The following is a 26,994-nucleotide window of genomic DNA, read 5'->3' as shown; positions in this document are numbered from 1 at the left end:
CATGTTATGACGAATCCTAGGAAAAGAAGTTGTGTTTGCAGGAAAACACATTTCTTCAAGTTGACGTAGAGCTCATTTTCCCTTAGTACTTCTAGCACCTTCCGAATGTGATCAAAGTGTTCATCCTCATCCTTGCTATAGATCAAGATGTCATCGAAATAGACCACAACAAAGTGGGATAAGAAGGGTCTAAGGACTTGATTCATTAAGTGCATAAAGGTACTTGGTGCATTTGAGAGTCCAAATGGCATGACTAGCCATTCAAACAACCCTTCCTTTGTCTTGAAGGCGGTCTTCCATTCATCCCCGGGTCTTATACGGATTTGATGATATCCACTTCTTAAATCTAGCTTTGTGAACACTCTTGCTCCACTAAGTTGATCCAACATATCATTCAGACGGGGAATAGGGAATCTATACCTTACGGTGATCTTGTTAACGGCTCTACTGTCCGTACATATGCGCCAAGATCCATCTTTCTTTGGCGCGAGTAGGGCTCGTACAGCACATGGGCTAATACTTTCTCGAATGTGCCCCTTTTGCAACAATTCCTCCACTTTCTCCTTCAATATACCATGCTCCTTTGGGCTCATTCAATAGTGTGTGAAAGATCATGGATGTCGCCTAGAGAGGGGGGGGGGTGAATAGGCGCTTTAAAATAATTACGGTTTAGGCTTGAACAACTGCGGAATAAACCTAGCGGTTAATTTGACAAGCACAAAACCTACAACAACTAGGCTCACCTATGTGCACCAACAACTTATGCTAAGCAAGATAAACAACTAAGTGATAGCAAGATATATGACAAGAAACAATATGGCTATCACAAAGTAAAGTGCATAAGTAAAGGGTTCGGTTAAGAGATAACCGAGGCACGTGGAGACGACGATGTATCCCGAAGTTCACACCCTTGCGGATGCTAATCTCCGTTTGGAGCGGTGTGGAGGCACAATGCTCCCCAAGAAGCCACTAGGGCCACCATAATCTCCTCACGCCCTCGCACAATGCAAGATGCCGTGATTCCACTAAGGGACCCTTGAGGGAGGTCACCGAACCCGTACAAATGGCAACCCTTGGGGGCGGTCACCGAACCCGTACACTTTGGCAACCCTTGGGGGCGGTCACCGGTACCCGTCAATTGCTCGGGGCGATCTCCACAACCTAATTGGAGACCCCGACGCTTGCCCGGAGCTTTACACCACAATGATTGAGCTCCGAACACCAGCAACCGTCTAGGGCGCCCAAGCACCCAAGAGGAACAAGCTCAAGGGCACCAAGCACCCAAGAGTAATAAGCTTCTCAACTTGTAACTTCCACGTATCACCGTGGAGAACTCAAACCGATGCACCAAATGCAATGGCAAGGGCACACGGAGTGCCCAAGTCCTTCTCTCTCAAATCCCACCGAAGCAACTAATGCTAGGGAGGAAAATGAGAGGAAGAACAAGAAGGAGAACACCAAGAACTCCAAGATCTAGATCCAAGGGGTTCCCCTCACAAAGAGGAGAAAGTGATTGGTGGAAATGTGGATCTAGATCTCCTCTCTCTTTTCCCTCAAAAACTAGCAAGAATCCATGGAGGGATTGAGAGTTAGCAAGCTCGAAGAAGGTCAACAATGGGGGAAGAACACGAGCTCAAAGGATGAGGTTCATTGGGGAAGAAGACCCCCTTATATAGTGGGGGAAGAAATCCAGCCGTTACCCCCACTTCAGCCCCGCAGAGAGCGGTACTACCGCTCGGCCAGCGGTACTACCGCTTGGCCCTATAAGCGGTACTACCGCTCCCCCTCGCGGTACTGCCGCTGGGCCCAGAGCGGTACTACCGCGGTGGCAGGGCGGTACTACCGCAAACGAGCGGTACTACGGCCCCCACTGCCGCGGCTAGTACCGTAAAACCCGACACAAAAAAGACCCCTCGAATCGAGGCGGTACTAGCACGAGACCGTAGCGGTACTAAGGCTGGGGCCACCAGCGGTACTACCGCTTGTAGCTCCCAAGCGGTACTACCGCTCCGGCCCGCGGTACTACCGCTAGGAAATCAAAACTGCCATAACTTCTGCATATGAGCTCCGAATTGAGCAAACTCAAGCTTGTTGGATTGAGAAAGACGAGTAGCATCAAAACAGCGACTGGTTATAGTAAGAAGAGGCAGGGGAGGTATGCCAACAAATAGAGGAGTGAAACCTCCAACCGAGAAGAACCGGCATAACCTCCAACATCGAAAACATCATAGAAGATGCGAGTGAACTCCGTTTTCGATGAACTCGAGCTTGTCATCAAGATGACCATAAGCTCCAAAACTCACATAGAGAAGAACCAAACAAGAACCAACAAAGATGATGCAAGGATGCAATGGTTTGAGCTCTCTATGAACGATACGATCAAGCTACTCATCGAGAGCCCCCCTTGATAGTACGGCAATCGATCCTATAACCCGGTCTCCCACCTACCATCATGAGACCGGTAAAATAGAAAACCTATCAAGAGCAAACCTTTGCCTTGCACATGGTCCACTTGAGCTAGATGATGATGATCTTGACTCCCTCAAGTTGGACCACTTTTCTTGGTTGCGTTGGCTCGATGAAGACTAGTTGATTGCTCCCCCATGCTCCACTATGGGTGAGCCACTCTTCCGCACATCTTCACAAGTCCATTGTCACCACAATGGACGGCAAGCTTCAAGCATTTGATCTCTTCATGATGCTTCACTTGGACTTGCACACCGCAACATCTTCACAAGTCCATTGTCCCCACAATGGACGGCAAGCTTCAAGCATTTGATCTCTTCATGATGCTTCACTTGAACTTGCACACCGCAACCTAACCCCACAAAGAACTCTCGCGAAGATCATGGGTTAGTACACAAAGCGTAATTGACAATGCTCACCACACCCTGGGATCGCTTGATCCCTCTCGGTACATCTTCTACGCTTTGTGAGTTGATCAAGTTGATTCACTCTTGACTTAGTCTTGATCAACCATGAATCTTTTCAACTCTCTTCATTTGGATGATGTCTTTGGATAATTCCTTAATAACACCTTGGTCACCACATAAACTCCTTGAAACCATCACATGAACTTCAAGAAATGCCTATGGACAAATCCTTCAAATATAACTCAAGGCAACCATTAGTCCATAGAGATTGTCATCAATTACCAAAACCAAACATGGGGGCACCGCATGTTCTTTCAGTGTGGAAGATTAGGAAGACTTGCTCCCGGAATTAAGTCAATTCTATGTTGAATTCCTCTCATCGGTGGCAAGCCATGTGGCTCCCCAAGTATGTTCTGAAATTCTGCCAATAAACCACGTACCTTTGCTGGAATTTCAACAGTCAGGTGCTCTTCTCCCTTTACAACAAGTGCAGCACACAAATCTGCCTCCTTCAAGTCTTCTATAAACTCATGAGAGGTATGGGAGATAGTTAACATAGTTTTCCCCTCCTCCTTAGAGGTATTACCTTCGGGTTTGTTTGGTAAGATAATGATCCTTCTCTTGTTCCAAATGAAAGAGTAAGAATTTTCCTTGCCCTTGTGTGTAGTATCCACATCAAATTGCCAAGGCCTCCCAAGAAGAACATGGCTGGCATCCATGTCAACTACATCACACAACACATTTGAGCGATAATGCTTACCCAAAGAAAGTGGCAGGTTGCATTGTTTGGTGATCCTCATATTCACTCCTTTCTTGATCCATCCAATAGTGTAGGGATTTGGATGATCATGGGTTTCAAGCTTTAAATGGTCCACCAACTTCTGGGAGATAACATTCTCGCAGCTGCACCTATCAATCACTAGTTTGCATACCTTGCCATTCACCGTGCATTTGCTCTCAAATATTTTCTTCCGTTGTGTGTCATCGAGTTGTGGTGTGGAACATAGGACACGCTGGATCACACATACCACCTCTTCACCTTCTTCTTGACAAACCTCTTGTCCGTCTACATCTTCAGATTCGTATTCTTCCTCATCACTTTCACCATCATGGATAGTCGTGTTAACAAATTTCCTTAGTGGGCAGCCGCTAGATATGTGTCCCTCTTTACCACATTTATAGCACTTTGGGCCTTCATTTGCCTTACCCTTGCCTCTAGTTTGCTTCGGGATGGGCTGTTTTGTCTTTGGTGGAGTGGTCTTTTCTTCCACTCTATTAGGTTGGCTCCTAGATGAGCCTTCGGTATGAGGATATGGAGCCTTAGTTGTCTTTCTCATCCTCACAAACCTCTCGGCCTTTAAGGCTAGAGCTTGTGCTTGATCAACGGACCAGATTTGTTGCATCATCAATCGATCTTGAATAGCATCATTGAGACCATTGATGTACCTTGCAACTTGTTGCTCTTCAGTTTCAGCAAGGTTGCACCTCACTTGTAGCCTTAGAAACTCCTCCGTGTAATCTGAAACAGTCCTATTTTCTTGAGCACAATTTTGAAATTGGATAAATAGGATCTGGTCATAATCAGCGGGCAAAAATCTCCCTTTCAAGAGGCCTTTCATTTGTCGCCAAGTTCTAACACGAGGTTCTCCTCTCAGCCTGCGCTCCTCTTGAACGCGATGCCACCGTGCACCGGCTCCTCCTTTCAGTTTGTATGCAACCAAAGGAACTCTACGATCTTCCGGAACCTCCATGACCTCAAAGAAAGTCTCCACTTCATATAACCAATCCAGGCACCCTTCAATGTCAACATTTCCATTAAAACTTGGGATCTCAGCTTTCACCTTGTATGTATCTCTTGCATATGTAGGGTTGGGTGCTCTCCGATATGCGTAGAGATTTGGCTCTTCAAGGGCATCATCATATTCTTCACCTTCAGAAGCCTCAACATAAATTGGCCTTCTTGAAGCACGTTGAACAACATGTTGTCGTGGCGGTCTTGCTCCAAGATTACCTCTCCTTCCTTGATGAACATCTTCCTCTTCTCTAGATGAATCTCCTTCATTGGTAGCAGGGGGACACCCTTTCTTATCATCTCAACCAGCTGGCCAAATCTCCTATTAAGATCTTCACGCAGCTCTTTGATTTGTTGTTCAGCAGCATCCATCCTCTTCTCCAATTGCTCCATTGCTTGCTGCAACTTACTCTCGAAGAGGACAGCAAGAACTAGTATGGGTCAACGAGGCTCTGATACCACCTGAAGCAGCACAAAGTTTGTGGAGGAGCAACTCCACCTTGCTGCTACAATGTGTACAGCACAAGTGTTGAAGGAACAGCTTCAACGTGCTGCGCTAGATATCGCTCTAGAGGCGAATGTAGGTTGATAGGGCAGCAAGAGTTCAATCCAGAACTCCTAGGGCACAAGATCTACTCCAAGATCTTAGATAAGAACAACAAGTTCTATTATAGGTAGGGGTACATAGTCTCCTCCAAAGTAGAGGTGAGGACCTCTATTTATAGGGCTTTGGGAAGCTTTCACATACTTCTACTTATAGCTGGAATACTCTAGAAAACATTATGTAAGTTTCACCATTCTACTCATAGCTACTCACAATTAGAAGACTCTAGAAAACAGTAGGTAGGATAGAAAAGAAAAGGAAAGAAATACTACACTAGAGTGGAAGCATCTAGAAGTAGCCAAACAGATCTGGCATGTGTTTTCTTTCTTCTCATCTAGTGTTCCTCATCAACATAGGCTAACAAGACCGAGGAATATTGTACACAAGCATAAACATTATGAAAGCCTATATTCATGTTATTTTCAGGTCGAGATGATTATCAAGATACTTTTTTACTACAAAATGTTCAAGTTATTGCAAACATAAAACAGTTAAATGCAAATAGTAATCCATCTTCTTAAGTGCACATAAGCCAAAAGATAAAACAGTTAAATGCAAATAGTAATCCATCTCACACACAAAAGAAGTGCACATAAGGCAAGTAAAATGCTCCTACAAAGTAGCACCAGGCTCATAAGATTGTTCAGATTCCACATTGGAACGTGTGTCATGTAAGAATGACACATTCCATCAATTATAGGACTGGAATGTTACGCTAGAACAGTCAATTCACCCATTAACATTTCAAAGACATACTCTTCATATGGCATCATTTTTTCTGCATGTTCAACTTGAGTGTACAAAAACAAAACCTTCTATAGACAAAATGACTCGTCAAAGAATTTAAGTATCACACTATTGGTTTTGCATTTAGAGATCTGTCCAAATTCAACTTATAATGGTAGTAACTATAATGTTTTGAACAAAAAATAGTAGAATTTTGGTCCTCATCTATTTATTCAAGTCAATTTTCATCATAAACTCCTATATCGCTCAGATGGCAACCCCCAACTCTGAAAACTGGACAAAGCCTAGGCTGTTTGACCCGTACTTATGTTTGACAAACAAATGTTTAGAAAATATCAAGGTGGTGAGGCATGAAGCAGAGTCAGGGCACTCATGGAGGCAAGCCGACAATAATGAGGATGTGCTGGATATGGGGAGGAGTGGGGCAGAGAGACCAACGGATGAAAGAGCCAAACATAGAAGTGGCTGCCACGCGGGATCAGATTCATTATGTGGCAACTTAAATGGTACACTTCATATTTTCATACAAGCAAAATTTCCAGGTACACTCTCGAGGATTAGAGAAAACACTCACCTTTTTAGGAGGTTGTCTAAGCATATCATAGTATTCATGTTCATAATAACTTGTGTCCCTGTAAAACTAAAGAACCAAACAAAATAATGAACACAATAACACAAGTCCCAAAGTTATAGCAAGATATGTACTTCAACATACATGCTCAAGATTTCCCTTCCATGCCTTGTTTACATAATCAACCTGTCAAAAGTTGACCATGAATAATTGTATATTTAACAGAAGGAAAATTTCCATGAACGAAATGAGTTATAAGTTGGCCTTTAGGAGGCCTACCATTCTAACAACGTCATGACATGTATCATCATCCTTTCTCGGTAAGAATTCTTGAAGATCCTGACATTCCAGAAAAAGAATGGAGCCTAATCAACCATGTAATATGAGACAATATAGATATCAAAAGAAGTATACCATTATTGCTTGGATTGCATAACATCCATCAAAGCAATGGCCAGTCAAAGCATTAAATTCCTCCACTAATTTCGTAAACGATTCCTTATCCTTCAAAAGGAAAAAAACATGGTCACTCTACCAAATATGGAACTACTATAATATAATAGTTATTAATAAGAAAAGTACCCAATCAATAGAATCATCATCGATGCTGAAAAAGCCTTCTTCATCCAGCAGGTTCATCAAACTTGCAAGTTGACCTTTCACCTGGAAGTTTTCAATGTAAATACATGGTTCAACTGAGCATAATCGCAACAGATCAACATTAATCCATTGTTCAATTGGGGATTTTGTACTAAACCAAACTATTGGATAATCAAGATATTCAAAACTATTGGAAAAAATTATACTGTAAAAAAATTCAAAATTATTACGGACATCTTGTCTTGGGAAACGAAACAAACAGGAAATTCAGCATGATGCGGAAAGTCTGAAGTTCTTTTCTTTTCCTAGAAGAATTGCATTAAATTATTATTGAGTAGAGCCCTCCATGAAAAAGGACAAACATCACCAGGGAGGAAAAACTACACCTAACCTCTCTGAAAAGTTAAGTTAAAGATTCAAAACAGGTTTGCATACCTCATCATTGAGAAGGAGAGCTGTCAAGCTCTGAGTGTAAGAGTCCATTTCTTGTTCCCGCTTAAAAATATTGGCCATTCGCTATAAAAGAGTACAAATGTGTAGGAGAATAATTTGTAACATAATCATCAAAAACGTAAGTAGAAGAATGTAAAATCGACCAAGGAATTCTTCGAAGTAACAAGTACCTCAAAGGACATTTTGGCAAGACTGATGTCCAGTTTTGCAAACTGACCGTTCTCATCGTCTCTATGAGCACTTTCCTGGAAAAAAGTCAGCATACAAACAATGCATAAAGAAATTAATAGATAGATGTGTGGAGCCATATAGTGGAACGTTTCCAACAACAGAAAATGATGTTCTACCATGAAAGAAGAGAAGTCAATAGCATCATCCCATTTGCATGTAGCCAAATAATGATCGAACTCTTCATGCAGACGTTCTTGTTCTTTAGCTGTATAATACTGGAAAAAAGGACCCCCCCCCCCCCCCAAGTTAATACAGACTAGAAGGTGACCAAGTTAAAAGAGCTAAAGCAACAACAATATAGATAGGTACAGAATATAAGGCTGAATAAGTGAATAGAGATTACCATTTTTTTTGAAATTATAGGTTTCCATTTAGTTGTATATTTAAACCATGATGTGCCGAATCAGCACAAATGGCGCCTAACTCAATCAGGCTCCTATACCAGTAAGTCAGCCTGTGATGGTTGCTCTCTGGGATCCATTGAGTTTGCGCCCTGGAAAAGGATTTGGAAATCTTGTGCTCTGCTGATTTGATTTTTCATCTGGTTGGCTGTCAAGAAACGCTGCTGGACAGCTGATTGGTTATGTATAAGCATGGGCTGCCGCACTCTGCTGCTTGACCTTTGTGTGGTCAGGAAGAAGAAGAAATTCAGCACATCCTGGTTTCTTGTGTGTTCTCATGGCAATTCTGGATGCTGGTTCTCCAAAAGTTGGTATATCAGCTACTGTCCCCCAACCTGGTGCAACTTCTTTCTCCAGGTGGTGGTCAAGTGTTATCTAGAGGGCTCTCCTAAAGAGATGAGAAAAGGTCTTAAGTCCCTCATCATTCTGGTTGCCTGGGAATTATGGAAGCACCTGAATGCTTGTGTGCTGAGGGAGCAAACCCTTGTATTCCTATGGTTTTACAAGTGGTGGCTAGTGAAAGTCGTTTGTGGTGCTTTGCTGGAGCTGCAGCACTCCACAAATTGCTCCAGTGGTCGCTTACCCTGGACACTTAGTCCACCTTGGGGTAGCGTGTGGTAGTGGTCTCTGTTCTTCTGTGTGTGGCGCAACTGTTTTTTGCGTGTGTTCTGGCTTCTGGGAGCAGGCCTGTCAGCCTCTCCTTTGTACTCCCTCCGTAAAGAAATAGATCTAAACGCTCTTATATTTGTGCACACCAAAAGTTATACAATAGCTACGTGTATAGCCCTGTACTTGCATTGTAACAGCCCCTCAGTTACTACTAGCTTAATAGGTACTCCCTCCATGCTTGAAAAGAACGCATACAAGTTTTGTCTAAAGTCAAAAGGTGCAAAGTTTGACTAAGTTTACAGGAAAAACTATCAACAACAACAATACTAGATAGGTATAGTATGAAAGTATATTTTATTGTGTTTTCAGTTATACTAATTTGGTATTGTAGTTTTTGTATAAACTTGGTCAAACTTGGCACTGTTTTACTTCAAACAAAATTTGTAAGCCTTCTTTTCAAGCACGGAGGGAGTAAATAATTGTGTTACACAGTTCTAGTAATCCATAACACATTTATTGTACCATCGGACCATCTCATCAGCAATAATGCTAAATCTATTAGAATATCAGTGCACACATAACGGACGAGGATCATCTGCCGTTCGGCAGCGTGCCGTTCGGCCACTGGCAGGTGGGCCCACTGGGAAACAGGCCCACATGGCAGTGCCCCAATGGCAGGCGCCGTGCGTCAGGGGAGCCGCTTCCACACATAACACAGTTTGGATTTAAAATATGCATGGATACAACTTTGGGAATGGGGAAATACAATTAAAAATAGTAATGGCGTACCCCAGACTGTTTCTTCTTACTCCCGAAGTATACTGATGCATATGGCCGCAAATGCGCCAAGAAATCACCAGGGTCAGGTTCCAGTGGCTGTGAGAAGGAACTAGGTTAATAAAGTTCTGTCCACGCCCCCCCTCCCCCCCAAAAAAAAGAAAAAGAAAATTAATGCACAAACCTGAATTATTGCACACGCTTCAGCTAAGTCACGGGCACTTGTTAGCAGTACCTCCTTGTGGCGCTAGAAAATGTCAGTTTTTTAGCTTGCAACATAGGCGACAAAAAATAATCTAGGAAATATATGAAACAACTTCAAGACATCATAATAACCTCACGTATCAAGGGATGAAACTGAGGCTCCCAGAAAATCAACAACGAATCAAGGAAAAGCTACAAGAGAGATAGTCAGTCCAACCTTCCGTCAAATGACTTACAGAGTAAATTAATACTTACATCAACTGCCCTTAGTGCATAACCTTGCCAAAGGTCAGATTGTGGATGACAGCTTTCCTCAAGACGATCAAAAACATCATCCAGACAATCAGTTTGCTGTAAATGATCTAAGATCAAGTTAGGGATGTCCCTGTTACAGAAATGAGAAATGTAAGACCGGGCCAAATACCTTAATGTAAGGTTTCAGATTGATAAGTTGGACCAAAAACTCGTAGATCTCATCAGTACGTCGCCAATAGCATACATCACTCTCCTTTCTCTTAAAAACAACAAATTAAACTAACATCAAACAGGAATAAAATGCACGTGCATATTGCAAGCTGAAGGTTATCAAGAATAAAGTACTCACCTGTAGCATACGGGACATGATTCGCAAATGAGGTTGTTGCAAGTTGTTAATGGCATACTTTGCCTTAAACTCTGGATTCAGTCTCTCAAGAAGACCCTCACCGTTTAAAAATTTACGCTGCAAAATTGGTTCATTAGTGCAACTTACAGTTTTATTAACAAAATATAAAGTCAGAAAAATTGTAGTGTTCTTAAATCCCCAATAAAGTTATGTTGTACAAAACAAGGCTTTCGAAGGCAACTCCCAGAGGTAACACCCAAGGCTTTTCTGGTTGTATCGGTAATCTAACAAGTTTTTTCCAGCTCTATAAGGGCGTACCCAGTCTGGGAAGGGAATTTCTAGACGACCTTACCCTTGCATAATAATTCTGCAAGGACCTCCAGGCCACAAGTGGCGAGACTACCACTGCCCCAGGCCGCCCTTCTTTTTTCAGCTCTATGTCTAGAGGAATTTGTTTTAATTTGAAATGGCCGTATCAGAAATCCAACAAGTTTTTTCCAGCTCTATCTCTAGAGGAATTTGTGGAATTTTGAAAATAGCAAATGCAGTCCTAACAGCAGTTCAAAAAGGCGATAAAATAAAAAAATCAAAATAAATACCCATAAAAAAGAATCCTTGCCTACCAAAAATATTTTTCGAAACGGAGGCAAAGATTGCCTCATCTATTAAATAAGCAGAAGAGAATTGCCCAGTTAATTACGGAAAACCGGGCAAAAACCGGAACAACAAGGGCCAAGCCCACTCCCATAGACTGAAACACACAGGGCAAAGCCCACCCTTATCGACAACATGTCGACCTGCGGCCAGACAACGCAACTCCGACTCTGACGGAGAACTCAGAAGAACGAAACCAGGCACGGCTGGCGCCACGGAAGATCGCCGAAAGGGCCACCTGCAGCCAGTCATCGTACACCACAGGGCCCCACCGCCGCAGCTTCGACTCCACAGCAACAAACAAACCGAGGCAATACCGTGGACACGCCGGAGAAGAGCCGACTATCGCAACCATTGCCGCGTCGCCGACATCGCTCCCACCATCATCGTTGCCACAGAAGTCTGGCCGCCACAGTGATTCTCTCGGGGCCGCCGCCCCGACATCCACCGCTTCGTCGCGCCCAGCGCAATCAACCGGCACCGCCTTCCGGGGCCGCCGCCCCGACATACCACCACTCCCCTCGAGCAGCAACGCCGCGCAACCCGGCTGCCCGCAGCCCACGCTGCTCAGGGTAACAGCTCGCAGACCATGAACGTCGCACCACATCCGGGGCCGCTGCTCCGACGTAAAGTCAGACCGCCTCCTCTGGGGCGCATCGACCAGGCTGATGACCTCGCTACCCACGCAGCACCAAGCCGCCACCGAAACAATGCACAACGCGACTCTGCCCCATAGAGCCACCGTTGCATCGCTATCCGAGGCCGCCGCCTCGGCGTACATCCACCGTCCAGAGCCGCCGCCCCGGCCTCCATCACCCCGACGACGACGCAACTCTGCACCACTGCCATGAGACCACCACTCCACAAAGGTCATTTGCTTCCAAGGCGGTGCCTCCAAAAAGGTAACGACATAATTGCCGCCGCCGCCCGCTCCAATGGATCTTGGGTTTTCCCCCGGAAACACCAGACAGTTGCGGCAGTAGATGGACGTAGCTCCGCGATGCGCCTTCAGGAAGGAATGCAATGCTCAAGAACATCGCCAACATCGGCACCGACCAGAGAAGGTGCAAGACTTTCGCCCGGAGAATCTACTCCACCGCCGAGCCTCACGAGGAAGCCAACGGCATAGGAACACAGCAAGTTGCGCAGAGTGCATCGTTGCCAACCACCAGCCCTCAACACGCCGCAGCAGAACGCCTTGTCAGATCTGCGCACCCCCGGCCACCTCCAGCCCAAACTGTTGCTTCATTGCACACACGGCCAGAGCAGTAGAAGAGCACACCACTCCGGTGGCCAGAGACCGATCTCCACGACCACCATCGCAGCGCCGCTGCGCCGCCGTCCAAAAACTGTAGCTCACCACCACCGCCGCAGCTCACCATCAGTAGAAACCTCCACCGTCGCGGCGCCGCCGCGCCGCCATCCAAAGGCTGCGGCTCGCCGCCATCACCGCAGCTCCCCCGGCCAAGGGAGGGGACCCCAGGCACCCAGCGTGCCCTACAGCCACAGCCCACCAGAGCGTCGCCGTCGCAGCACGCCAGAGCGCCTCCACCGCCAGATCGACGACGGCCGGCCTCAGCGCCGCCCCGCACGCCATCCAGCCGAGGAAGGGGGTGAGCAGCGCTGCCACCATGGCCGAAGCCACGCGGCGCACGACGAGGGCCCCCCGCCGCCGCCGTCCGCCTAGCGGGCTTTGCCCGTCGGCTTCCTCCGACGGCGACGGGGGGAGCGAGGGAGGAGAGGGCCGCGGGGGTGGCGGCGGCTAGGTTATCGCCAGAGCCCCCCCCCCCCCCCCCCCCCGAGCGACGCGAGCGAGAGTTACGACATATTATTTTTCGTTTTCAGCCCTACCAAAAATATTGATTCTTGCAAGCACTTGCATGCATGTGTGCCTCCTTAAGTTTAAAAAATGACAATATTTGCATTCCTTCAAACAGTTGACTTCGATTGGCACAGTAGGACGCCATGGAACCACAAGAAACACGATGGAATCTAGTTTACTCAAAAACGTTGTAGGCTAGCTTAGATGTGTTTTGGAAGCTGGCACGAATGGGATTAGCGGTGGGAGACGGCATGAGGTGACTGAGTGATGCAAGATGGCGGAAGGAGAGAGGATTCAGGCAGGGATCTGTTAATGATGTGTTCGTAGGTTTCCACCTGTTGGAGTTGAGAGAGAAGGAAGACTGAAAAGATGAGTGAATGGACGACCGCCAACTCTTTATAAGTAGGAACGAAATGTCAATTGCACATATAAAATTTCATAACAAAAAATAAAATCATTTCAATTGATAGAAGATTTGGGATATCAAATGCATCCAATAAATTAGAAGCGAAAAATTATATCATATGTAGCCTAACATAACCCTGGTTCCAGCCAAACTGCCCCTCAATCAAAATTTGTTTCACAACATCAAGATCCATAAGGGCAAGGCAGGCATCAGCAAGTACTCCCTCCGTTCCTAAATATAAGTCTTTGTAGAGATTTCACTATGAACCACATACGGATGTATGTAGATGCATTTTAGATTATAGATTCACTCATTTTGCTCCGTATGTAGTTCATAGTAGAATCTCTACAAAGATTTATATTTAGGAACGGAGGGAGTACATATCATGTGGCACACGCTAATCAATGGCGAACAAAAGAACACAATGCAAGAAGCATCAAGACCAGCATTTGCATCATTCCAACATTGTGCTTACTGGAATTTTATATTGTTTATTGATAGGAATCCAAGCCTATAGTACATCTTTCAGGTAGCAGTTCTCCTAACACAAGAGAACAAGCCGTTTTCACATAGTTTTTTAGTTTTAGACACACCTTTTTCATACTAGTCTTTGATTGATTGTGATAGCCTACAAGAGATTTTGCCTTGGATGAACGATGAAAAGTTTATCCTGTGAGCTGGGACCAAAAGGCCTACAAACTTAGAGAACAATGAATTTATTGGTATTTCTGGACCCAACCTCAACAACAACAACAACAACAACAAAGTCTTTAGTCCCAAACAAGTAGGGGTCGGCTAGAGCTGAAAATCTCACAACCAACTCATGGTTCTGGCAGGCACATGGATAGCTAGTTTCCACGCACCACTGTCCATGGCTAGTTATTTGGTGATACTCCCCCGCTTTATATTATAAAGCAACCATCACCGTTTAGAACCGAAACACCGATACAAACACACACCACCACCGTACACAACACACACACCCAAGGCAAGATACAAAGGTACCGCGCACCGACAACCAAGCAAACTACAGATGACGCTTGGAGCCGGCGGAGACCTCCACCATGAGCATCCACAATAGAGAGGGGAGCTGGACAACAACGAAGCCAAGACTCCAAAGTGGTGCCTCCCAGAAGGGTACGACCATGGATAGCCGCCACTGCCCGATCCCGAAGATCAGGTTTCACCCGGAGCAAGACGACATGAGTAGGAACACCCCGATAAAGCCTTCAAGAAAGATATGGCGTCAACGGCCGTCGCCGCCGTCAGCCAGTCAAAGGATTGGGCAAGTGGTGTACCCCGGCGCTCATACCCCTCCGTCGCACCCTAACTCCGTCAACCACCCGCAACCACGCCACCCGTGTGGCCATGGTTGCCCGCCCGCACCTAAGGCGCACGCTCCGCACCCAAGTGTCGCACCTCCCGCCGCCAGAGTCGCTGCCCTGCAACCATACAACCCGGAGACCACACAAAGGCCCCGGCTTTGGCCCAACTAGTAGCCCCAGACCGACGAAGCCACATCGACGCTCCGCCCCGAACATCGGTAGACCTGTGCCAACCCGCCCGCGGCGAGGAAAGGGGGAAAAGGAAGAGCGGACGCATCCGGACCGACACCCGTGTGCCAGCGACAGTTGATGCGACGGGATCGAGGCCACCCATCCCTCCTACCGAGCTCCCCGCCGAGCTAGAGGAGAGGGGGAGAAGGAGGAGCAGACGCATCCGGGCCAACACACCCCTATGCCGGCGACAGGTGACGCAACCGCATCAAGGCCACCCGTCCCCTCCTACCGAGCTCCCTATCGAGCACACCCTCGTGCCACCCTACTATGGCAGCCAGCACACTTCCCTGCGAGCACTACTAGGAAATAGCTTATAGATAGAATATTAGTAGCAGCGCTGGGAGGCACAGGCGCTACTAGTACAACTTAGCAGCAGCACGGGGTTGCCCACAGGGCATTACTGTTAAGTGGGCCACACCGCACCCCCAAGGCAGGAGATACTAGCCCACTTAGCAGTAGCGTGGGATCTGTCCCGGTGCTACAGCTGGTGGGCTTAGCAGTAACGCCGGCCCATACCCCGCGCTACTGCTAACGGGCCCTATCCTCTTCCTCCGCCCACGGCCCCATTCTCTCCCTCATCACTCTTCCCTCACACTCTCTCGCGCTCGCTCTCTGCCACTGCCATCGCCCCGAGGTACTCATCATCTCGCCCCCTCCTCCCTCCTCTCGCTGCCCTCCTCCCTCCCTCCGTCCTCCCTTCCTTCCTCCATCCTAGCCTCCTCCCTCCCTCCTCGCTCTCTCTCTCCCTCCCTCCATCCCGGCCTCCTCTTTCTGTTCTTGTAGATAGTAGGTTTAGCAATGTTTTAGGTATCAAATAAAATATATAAATTAGGAATATTTTAGGTATCAAATAAATGTAGGTGTTTTGAATAGAATAGAGTAGAAAATTAGAAACATTTTAGGTATCAAATAAAATATAAAAATGTTGTTGCCAATTATATTGCGAAATATTTTTATGTCATTCTCACATTGCAAAATTAAGAGAGAGAGAGAGAGAGAGACCTACTTTCTTGAAAAACTAGGTTATTTAGTTATGCTTGTTGTCCAGATGAAATGCTAGGGTTATAAGATATATTGAAATGTTTTTGTCAATATTGAACCATTGAAATGAAATGAGCGGCAAGTTTGAAATTTTCTATATAAATGCTCATGTGTGGCGCAGGGTACATCACCGACGAGCCGGTCGACGACGCCCAGAAGATCACCGACGACAGCCGCATTGTCGACAACCATCGTCTATAGTGAGTAAACATGGACTATGCGGTTGCTTAAATACGAAAATGAAGGATATGTGCTTGCCCTAGTGGCATATGTTTGCAGGGAACACCTCCGAATGGCTTATGTTTTGCCGGAGTGTTGATTCATTTCGGTCCAGCAAATTTCAGGTGCTTGATATGTCCTATTTTAGCAAAGGTCATGCCAATTTTTTCGTGAATTTTAGCATGACTTGTTCTAGAATATATAGGAAATATCGAGTGCCCTGGATTTGCCGGAAAGAGAATTAAACGACATTTCGGGTTGACTTTAAGTCTGTCAGGGCTCCATACATGACGGTCAAAAATCAGTGAGGGAGAGTGTCCACCATATATGAGAGAAGAATGCCGGCTGTTGTCATGGGGGTCACTCTTCCTCTTCTTTCTCGTGATAGACCTTTTGGTAATGCATGGGAAGGAAGAGAAGAGCGACCATCACCGACGGTTGAAAAATTGGTGAGGGAGTGTCCACCATATACGGTCGAAATATCAGAGAGGAAGAATCCCGACTATTGTCGTGGGGGTCGCTTCTCCTTCATTCCCGTGTGCTAGACATTTTGGTGTAATGCACTCGGGAACAAAGGAAGGAGCAACCACTACTAGGGAAAAGCCTATACACAGGATCTTACCAGCAGCGCGTTTTAAAATAAGGCACTGCTGCAATGTAGCAGTAGCGCGCTCCTACAGAACTCGCTGCTGAAATAAAAGTAGCAGTAGCGCGCCTCCACTAAGCCGTGCTACTGCTATAATTCCCACGACCCCGCCGCGAAGCTAGTTATAGCAGCAGTGCGTTAATTCAAAGTGCGCTACTGCTAGGTAGTTTAGCAGTAGCGCCTTTACCTATAGCGCGCTACTGCTAAAACTCCACCCACGCTCTCCTCTATCCGATCCACACTCACACTCACACTCACTCGATCCCCCCTCAACCCCCCCCCCCACCGGTCCTCCCCCGCCGGCCGCCGGCGCCTACCCCTCCTCCCTCTGCGCCGCCGTCACCTCCTCCTCCTCGCTGGACTCGGTACCGCCCTCCTCCTCCGTCCTCCCTCAACTCGCCGCCGGCCGGCCCCTCCTCGCTTTGCCCTTCCTCCTCCGTCCTACTCTCTCCTCCCTCCTCCAGTCGCCCCTCCTTCTCCCTCCTCCCTCCTCCATCCACAACCCCTCCTCCCTGCTACATTTTGATTTAGTAGGCTAGTTCATATGCAACATTTTGATTTAGTTCATATGATTAGTTGATTTAGTAGGCTAGTTGATTTAGAACATTTTGATTTAGTTGATTTAGTAGGCAAGTTGATTTAGTAGGCTAGTTGATTTAGTTGATTTATAGAACATTTTGATTTAGTTGATTTAGTATGCAAGTTGATTTAATAGGCTAGTTGCTTTAGTTGATTTATAGAATATTTTGATTTAACAACTATTTTTCTTTCCTGTGAAGTGGATCGTTAATCCTTTGCTCATATTACTTTAGGAAAATGGCGCCACCACCACCACCACCATGTCGATTGAAGTCAAGGTGCGCCAGCAGCCTTGCAACTGGCAAGTTGTTCGGCATCTACTTACGGCCGAGTTTTCGTCATGCGGCGGTAAGAAATTATATGAAATGTAACAACTATTTTATTTTTAGTGTTGGCATTACTGCATTGTGTCATTTTGCTTTTTTTACACAGATCGTCCCATGCAATGTGAGGTTGAAATTCAACAAGCTGACAGGAGACACTGTGACATTTGAGGCTCCTGGGGGGCCGTACACTATGGAGGTCGAGAAAGGACGCAATATGTCACAAATTGGAGGAGATGGATGGGCCCGTTTCCTCGCCCGCATGCGTCTTACTGGTGGTGAGTTGATCAGCTTCTCCTTCAGAGCAGAAAGACCCAAGCTGGCTATCATTTATATCAACCTGGTGGAAGATGATGAAGATGACGAAGATGATGAAGATAATGAGGACCCACTCGATGAAGATGATGAGGACCCACTTCATGAAGCCATCGTAGCTCAAAGAATGAGGCTGAGCGAGGAGGAGGTGTGCAACCTACGGGACATAATTCCGCCACGTGCTGACTTTGTCGGGGTGCCATTCGTGACCCGCCTGACAAGTACCATGGTCGATCGACATGATATGGTATGTTATACTTACAAATGCAAATTATCCGATGATATGCTTAGTGTAGAGTCCAATGATATGTTGTGTGGAATCTAGTCGATGATATGCTTTAGTGTAGAGTTTGATCACATGATTATTAGTGTAGAATCTAAGGAACTATTAATAGTGTAGATAATCCATATATACTTATTTGCAAGAGTATGTGCGAGGCTATTTATTAATTGATATGTTTTTCTTATTCAGAAATTGGCAAAGAGCCTATCTGTGAGTTATGGTATTGAGCCTGATGAAGAAGGCTCAGCTGGACTACGCCTTACTGCAAGGGGCTCCGTCACAACCTGTACTTACCGCGTGGACACGGACGGTCGCACACACTTAAACTCGGTTGGGTGGAAGAGATTCCTCGATGGCAAGAATCTTCGTGTTGGACAGGCCATCCTAATTACTATCAGGAACACCCACCGCCCAGGCTTGAGGATGATGATCATCTTCGATATCATCTAGAACTACATATGTGTGTGTGGTAATCATCTAGAACTACATATGATGATCGTCGTCGATATCATCTAGAACTACATATGATGATTGTCGTCGATATCATCTAGAACTACATATGATGATCGTCGTCGATATCACCTAGTACTGCTTGAGGATGCATGTTGACTATATATGAAATTGTTATCTAGTACTCCCTTCATTCCAAATTACTCGTCGTGGTTTGAACTAAAACCACGATGAGTAATTTGGAACGAAGGGAGTACTACCTAGTACCTATAATGCTTTATGAAATTGATATCTAGTAGTACCTAGTATCTGGAAATTGCAGTTTATTGAAACCGAAACGGGGTAGGAAGCGGGGGAAAATGATGAAAGATATAGCAGTAGCGATGGGCTAGGAAATCGCTACAGCTAACTAATAGTAGCGCGTTCCAGAAAAGCGCTGCTGATATTGTCAACAGTAGTAGCGCGGGTACGGACCGCGCTACTACTAACCGTTAGCTGTAGCGCCGTAGTAGTAGCGCGGCTGCCCGCGCTGATGCTAGCCTCAAAACCCGCGCTACTACTAGGGTTTTCCCTAGTAGTGGACCATCACCGACGGTCGAATATATCAGCAAGGGAGTGCCCACCATATGCACCACGTGAGATGAGAATTTTCAAGGAAGACTCGACAGACCGAAAGTCAACCCGTGCTGAATAGTGATCTGTGTGTTGAGTTTCTGGTAATAGTCGTCAATTTATAATCTTTGAATTATGAACACAGTAAATGTCTGACGATGATAGGATCCCTGAGTGCGAATACTGCAGCGACGACCGGGGTATGTGCGACAGGCATCACCTGGAAAATGATAGATTCTTCACCATCAAGTTGGACAAGACCTTTGATGTTTTTACGGTACGTAACGGTAAACAAGTATTTTTTTTCATAGTTAAGCATGACTTGTGCTTATTTGCTTCAATGTGTAATTTCTGTTTTTTACAATTCAACTAGTGCATCCCCTGCCATACAAGACTGCTTGTCTTGGATAAGCTCGATTTCCAAGATAGTGATAGTATGGAGATGAAGATAGCTCAGCTTACGACTCAACATGGTTACGCTTTTACAGTTAAGGTCTACAATGCAGTTAATCACACACATTTTGGTTGCTCAAATTGGAGAGCTCTATGCAAGGCCTGAATTTCAGGAGGATATGCAAATAACCTTCGATATTCGTCTTGAAGATGACGTTGAAGATAATATCGACATTTGGGTGAATGTGTATATGCTTCCAGTTCTACCTCTATGTGAGTTTGTCAAATAAATTTGTTATGTAATTTATATTGTTTATTTAAAAACAGTTAACAGCTTATTTCCATTCTTCAAGAAATGTACAAAAGGTAGTACACAAAACCTACTACACTTGTGGCTCTTTGCGAGGAGAAAAATCATCTTATCTCATTTATTACTGATGTTGAGACTTTCAATAACAATTATGAAACTCCTCCACATTATGGTCAATACATGCCACTAGTTCACGTGTTGAACTATGGTAACATCCATGGAAATAGCATGGTTTTACTATTATGACACCAGTGCATCTTTAACATACATTCATCTAAAGCTAAACTACATTGCTAACTATGTTATTATTATGTTCTTCAACAGAAACTCCCGAAGGATTGTGTGCCTCATCTGATGCATATGAAAGGTGGCATGGATATTATTAGCTTATGACCAAGTCTGCCTACGGCTCACCGCAGTGCATATACGATTTCTCGAAGAGATGAAGACTTCACAATCAAAGGATGGAGGAAAGTTATGAATGATCGCAAGAAGCTACTTGGAGGCAACATGGTGCGAAGCCCACAAATTGGAGACATGTGGATCTCCATTCTCCATAATGGAGTCAGGGGCTATCCTGTTTTATGCTATTTTACCTTAGAGAGAGTAGCAGGTCCTAGCTAGTACTCATCATGTTCTAAGAACAATTAACTAGTGTTGGTTATGACTATGATGATGAGGAATTGTTATTATGACGATGATGAGTTATGAGCTAGAATGTGTTAGAATGATGAGTTGTTATATGACTCATAGATGATGATGAGGATCAAGGAGTTGTTATTATCATGATGAGTTCTTATATGATGATGATGACGATGAGTTGTTATTATGATGATGATGATGATGATGATGATGAGTTATTATGATGACGATGAGCTATTGTATCAAAATTTGTATAATGGGTGTATAAATACAGTATAAAACAAGAAAAAACATAAAACATTAGCAGTGGCACTGTTTCAAGGTTTACCAAAGCTTGTTGGACGCGCTCTACTGCTATGTTTATTTACCAGTAGCGCTGGGCAGAAAGCACGCTACTGCTAAAAAATAGTTGTAGCGTCGTAGCAGTAGCGCGTGTGCCAGCGCTACTGGTAGCTCAAAACCCAGCGCTACTGGTAAGGTTTTCCCTAGTAGTGGAGTCCACCAATAATCGCGCGCCCGCCGATGAGGGGTACCAAATCGACCCACAGCAGGAGCCACGGTAGCTCACGAGGGAGGTCCTCCCGCGCCGAGCGCCACCGTCCAACCTCCCACCCACCGATGGACAGGGGCCACCCACCTCCACTGCTGTCGCGCGCCACCCCCACTAGTAGAACCATAGCAAGGGCAGCAGACTCCCTACAGCCACCACACGCACGCCCTGGCACCACACAGCCGTCCACACTGTTAGGAATAAGCAACTTGTATTCCCATGAGGCCATAGGCCGATATATATACATGTACAGGTGTGGAACATATGCAGGAAACCCCTTATACAACGGGATAAATACAAAGGGGTACATGACCTATATTATAACTCTAACACCCCCCCTCAAACTCATGGTGGAGGAACAACACTGAGTTTGGAGAGATAAAAGCCATGTTGTGCTCTAGTCTGGGCCTTCGTCAGGAAATCCGCCAACTGTAACTCGGAAGGCACATACTGAAGAGCAATAACCTGATCCTGCACAGCAGCGCGCACATAGAAAGCATCAACACCAATATGCTTGGTGAGCTCATGCTTCACAGGATCGCGCGCAATGCTAATAGCACCTGTACTGTCAGATAAGAGCAGAGTCGGTGTAGTGACAGAAACACCAAAATCCTGAAGTAACCACCGTAACCAAGTCACCTCTGCCGTCAAAAGAGCCATGGCTCGCAACTCAGCCTCAGCACTCGAACGGGAAACTGCAATCTGTTTCTTCGTCTTCCAGGCAATGAGAGAACCGCCAAGAAAAACACAGTAAGCAGAAAGTGAACGGCGATCAGAAGGATCACTAGCCCACGTAGCATCCGCATAGGCCTGAAGCTGTAAAGAACTGGAGCTAGGAAAGAATAGACGGTGAGAGATCGTGCCCCGAAGATATCGGAGAACACGAAGGAGATGACTATAGTGAACCGATGTGGGAGCAGAGACAAACTGACTCAGAATATGAACCGGATAAGAGATGTCCGGACGAGTGACAGCTAGATAGACAAGACTGCCAACGAGATGACGATAACGCGTCGGGTCAGGGAGAGGATCACCATCAGTAGCACGGAGGTGAACATTGAGCTCCATAGGAGTCTCAACAATGCGCTCGTCAGTAAGAGCAGCACGAGCAAGAAGATCCTGGATATACTTTTCCTGGGATATAAAAAAGCCATCAGAGGTAGAAGAGACTTCAATCCCAAGAAAGTAGCGAAGAGGTCCAAGATCAGACATAAGAAACTGCTCACTAAGACGGGCCTTTACAAAGGCAATATACTCGGGGTCATCCCCAGTGATGACCATATCATCAACATAGAGAAGAAGAAGAGTCCGGCCACGAGGAGAAAGGTGAATAAACAATGCTGGATCATGAGCACTTGCTGAAAAACCAGCAGTAGTGACCACAGAGGCAAAACGCTCAAACCAGGCGCGAGGGGCTTGCTTAAGGCCATAGAGAGAGCGACGAAGACGACACACCATGCCATCAGGAACAGAATACCCAGGTGGTGGCTGCATGTACACCTCCTCACGCAGCTCACCATTAAGAAAGGCATTCTTAACATCAAGCTGAGATATAGACCAGTGGCGTGCAGAGGCAACGGCAAGAAGTGTACGAATAGTGGTCATATGGGCCACAGGAGCAAAAGTCTCGTCATAATCACGACCATGCTCCTGCTGAAAACCACGAGCCACGAGACGAGCTTTGTGACGCTCAAGAGAACCATCGGAGCGAGTCTTAACCTTGTAGACCCACTTACAAGTGATGGGACGGACTCCGGGAGGAAGAGAAACAAGATCCCAGGTACCAGTGCGTTCAAGAGCAGCAATCTCCTCTGCCATCGCAAACTGCCATTCAGGATGAACAACAGCCTGACAGCAAGAAGTCGGCTCAAGAACAGCAGCACCAGCGGTGGGAAATCCAAAGCGATCAATAGGCGGACGAGGACGAGAACGCAAGCCATAAGTAGGCTGAGAAGAAGAGGACGACTCATCCAAGGAAGCATCCACATGTCGTGAACGACGAGTGTAATGCTGAGGAAAAGATGGAACAAGAGAAGGAGGAATCGCCAAGTTAGAATCGGGGGGTGGCGACGGAGAAGTCACCGGAGAGGAAGGTGTAGAATCCGGTGACATGCTAGGTGAGGAGACCGGGGAAGATGGTGGCGGCGAATCGACGAGGGGTGGAGAAGCAGAGGGAGTGGAACGAATAGGCACAGGCGCGACGGGGGTGATAGGTGAGTCAGGAAAAGTGAGGAAAGAGATATCCTCCACTGAAAAAAGCGAGGAAGATGGGCGTGGGTAGAAAGGACGAGACTCATCAAAAGTCACGTCTCGAGAGATACGCATCCGACGACCGATAGGATCCCAACAACGATAGCCCTTATGCTCATCACTGTAGCCTAAGAAGACACACTCAACAGACTGAGCGGTCAGTTTGGTGCGTTCGCGAGGGGCAAGAAGAACATAGCAAACACAACCAAACAAGCGAAGCATCGAATAATCGGGAGAACGATCAAAAAGACGCTCAAAAGGAACACCACCCTGCAAAGCAGCGGACGGCTGAAGGTTGATGAGATAAGCGGAAGTGGAGATAGCCTCGGCCCAAAAATGAGGCGGAAGAGAGGCGGCAATCATCATAGCACGAGCCGTCTCAAGAAGGTGACGATGCTTGCGCTCAGACACACCATTCTGAGCATGAGCACTAGGACAAGAGAACTGGGCAAGAGTACCCTGCTCAGCAAGGACACCACGCAACATCTTAGAGATATACTCGCCAGTGGAGTCAGCACGAAAAACACGAATGGGTGAAGAGAACTGAGTATGAACCATGGCAGCAAAACGCTTATAAATAGACAACACCTCACTACGAGAAGTCATGAAATAAAGCCATGTGTAACGAGAAAAATCATCGATGAAAATAATATAGTATTTATGACCACCTTTCGAAGCGAAAGGAGCAGGACCCCATACATCAGAATGGACTAAATCAAAAGGACGCGTAGACACTGACTCACTATGTGAATATGGTAACTGAATCTGCTTGCCAAGACGACAACCCTGACACTCTAAAGAGACATCTCCTGAGACAGACCCCAGAAGACCTCGACGAACTAAAGACGACAACCGAGAACCACACAGATGACCAAGTCGATGATGCCACTGCTTGAAGGAACCAGTAACAGAGGCGACAGCAGCGGAGGGACTGGCGATGGTGGTGGCAGCAGAAGGAACATGAAGCCAGTCCAACTCCCAAAGACCCTGAGAATCACGGCAGCGAGGGCCAGCCCCAACCAGAGTGTGCGTGCGACGATCCTGGACAGAACAAGAGTCAACATCAAGAATGACACGACAACCAGAATCAGTAAGTTGACCGGCAGAAAACAGATTCATGGTAAGTCGAGGAACATGAGCAACATCAGGAACGGAATAAGAAGGAGTGGAAAGATGGCCTCTACTAGCAACAGAAAGTGGAGTACCATCAGCAGTGAAGACATGAACAGGAGAATCCAGCGATCGAAGAGAGGACAAAGCGGAAGAATGAGAAGACATATGAAAAGAAGCTCCAGAGTCCAGAACCCATGGGGATGTACCTGACTGTGTAGAGGGCGGGTGCTCAGTGCGGGAAGCATCAGTCACAGAACCAGCAGTACTCGTCGAGGAAGAACCTGAAGCCGCGAGCAGACGCTTAAGTCTCAGAATATCCTGCTCAGTCAAAGCAATGGCTGAAGCTGTCGAGGGAGATGACGAAGTCCCTGAGGAGGATGATCGCGCCTTGCGCAGGTGTTTCCGCTTTGTGTAGCACTGGGACTCAATATGACCATCATTGTTGCAGTAGTCACAATGTGGACGGGGGCGACCGGAGCCTCCAGAAGGAGTGGGCAAGAGCGGCGGAGCACTCGAGCGAGAATGGGGCGGTGCAGCAGGTGGAGTGGAAGAAGCCCGAGTAGCGAGCACAGAGGGAACCTCCAGCAAACCAGCACCACGTAAGCGAGTCTCCTCAGCACGAATCTCTGAAAGCGCCTCCATGAGAGAAATACGGCCACGAGCAAACAACTGAGCACGCCGGGGCTCAAACTCCTTACGGAGCCGAGACAGGAACTCGTAGACGCGATGAAACTCCAAGTTGGCCTGGACAGCCTGGCAGCAGGGGCAAGTACGACAACCAGCACTGCGGAGAGAATCAAGCTGGCGCCAGATAGCAGAACTCTGTGCATAAAAGTCATCAACAATAGAGTCACCCTGCTGAAGAGCATGCTCCTGACGAACCACAGAAAGGTATAAGGCATCACCAGAGGGCTCATAGCGCTGACGAAGACAGGTCCACATCTGAAAGACAGTAGGAAGACCCAGAAACTCGGAAGCAAACTGAGGCAGAACACTAGCAGTGAGAACCGCTGCAGCACGAGCATCATCATCAAGCCACTGGGTGTAAACAGACAAAGCACCATGATACGTCTGAAGAGCCTCCTCATAAGCCAAAACCCTCTCATCATAAGCACGATCAGCAGTCTCATCAGCAAGCTTAGCCGCATCCTTGGCGGCCTGAGTAGCGTCCGTAGGAAGAACCAGTGGAGTCGGCGGAGTAGGGGCCATCGGAGGGACCGGACGTGGCGGACAGCAGACCTCGCCAGAAAGAACACTCCAGAGACGAATGCCACGCATGTGAATGCACATGAAGCCAGCGAACTCGGTGTAGTTGGTACCATCGAAGATCACCGGACAGCGAGGGACAGCAACATAGCCTGATGCAGCAGACATATTTTTTTTGGCAAAGATCCGAACGAGGACGAGGAAGCCGGACGAGGACGGCGGCTGGGAGCGGGATCCGGCGCAGCAGACCGCAGACGGCAGCAGGGGACGATCGGGAGGAGAGGGACAGCAGCCCAGCCGATCAGGAGGAGAGGAGCCTGGCGATCCAACCGGCGGGAGGGCGATCCACACGGCCCAGGCGATCGTGAGGAGAGGAGCCTGGCGGCGGCCGATCGGGAGCCGCCCTGGCACCTGGCGGGAGCAGCGCCTGGCGGGAGGGGGGAGCAGCGCCTGGCGGGAGGGAGGAGCGGCGGGAGAGACGCAGCAGAGCAGAGAGCGGCGGGAGAGACGCAGCAGACGCAGCAGAGCGGCGGCGGCGACGGGATTGGATCGTAGCACGAGTTGCGCGTGCGAAAAAAGACCTAAGCTCTAATACCATGTTAGGAATAAGCAACTTGTATTCCCATGAGGCCATAGGCCGATATATATACATGTACAGGTGTGGAACATATGCAGGGAACCCCTTATACAACGGGATAAATACAAAGGGGTACATGACCTATATTATAACTCTAACACACACCACCGTCGAACCCACACACTACCGCGAAGCTCTGCCTTGCACCTCCGCGCCGTGTGAGAAGCGACGCGCCTCTGCCTGACAGCGCTGCCCCGCGTCAGCCGCCACCACACCGAGGGAAGGGAGAGCCCCGCTAGCGCCGACGTTGCCCGGGCTTCGCCCAACAGCGCCCCCCGACGACGGCGAGGAAGGAGGCGTGAGGGAGAGGGTAGCCCGGCGGCAGCGGCGGCACCTAGGGTTGCCTCCCGGTCGCTCGCGGGAGCGACGGGGGAGACTCCTCCCGTGTCAAGTTCGGTCTACCCCAACCTCTCTTGACATTATCAGCACGCCTTAGCCTTCCCAGAACTTCTTGGTGTTCTCATTGTGGCCTACTTGCGGGGCATTCACGCTGATACATTGAAAACTAAGTCCCCAAC

The 26,994-nt window shown here is 47.2% G+C and overlaps 1 protein-coding gene across 2 annotated transcripts in view; it reads right to left on the bottom strand.

The window, feature by feature from the left end:
• The window catches only part of LOC123080327 (uncharacterized), a 32,883-nt gene that overhangs the window by 4,216 nt on the left and 1,673 nt on the right, over positions 1 to 26,994 (bottom strand). Inside the window, exons 3-16 of one of the 2 annotated variants that reach the window (XM_044503237.1) lie at positions 10,467 to 10,583; positions 10,287 to 10,376; positions 10,118 to 10,213; positions 9,995 to 10,054; positions 9,843 to 9,905; positions 9,671 to 9,757; positions 7,988 to 8,086; positions 7,811 to 7,885; positions 7,623 to 7,703; positions 7,170 to 7,250; positions 7,002 to 7,091; positions 6,867 to 6,926; positions 6,732 to 6,773; positions 6,591 to 6,656 (exon numbers count right to left, since the gene is read on the bottom strand). In XM_044503237.1, coding sequence (XP_044359172.1) covers positions 6,591 to 6,656; positions 6,732 to 6,773; positions 6,867 to 6,926; positions 7,002 to 7,091; positions 7,170 to 7,250; positions 7,623 to 7,703; positions 7,811 to 7,885; positions 7,988 to 8,086; positions 9,671 to 9,757; positions 9,843 to 9,905; positions 9,995 to 10,054; positions 10,118 to 10,213; positions 10,287 to 10,376; positions 10,467 to 10,583 — 1,107 coding nt within the window. Of the gene's footprint in view, positions 1 to 5,501; positions 6,657 to 6,731; positions 6,774 to 6,866; positions 6,927 to 7,001; positions 7,092 to 7,169; positions 7,251 to 7,622; positions 7,704 to 7,810; positions 7,886 to 7,987; positions 8,087 to 9,670; positions 9,758 to 9,842; positions 9,906 to 9,994; positions 10,055 to 10,117; positions 10,214 to 10,286; positions 10,377 to 10,466; positions 10,584 to 26,994 lie in introns of those variants that run through there. The other variant, XM_044503236.1, reaches the window with a different exon arrangement.

This window comes from Triticum aestivum, chromosome 3D, assembly GCF_018294505.1.
Source record: "Triticum aestivum cultivar Chinese Spring chromosome 3D, IWGSC CS RefSeq v2.1, whole genome shotgun sequence".
Lineage (NCBI taxonomy): Eukaryota > Viridiplantae > Streptophyta > Magnoliopsida > Poales > Poaceae > Triticum > Triticum aestivum.
Note: the sequence above shows the minus strand (reverse complement) of the source record. Positions and strands in the feature narration are given on the sequence as shown.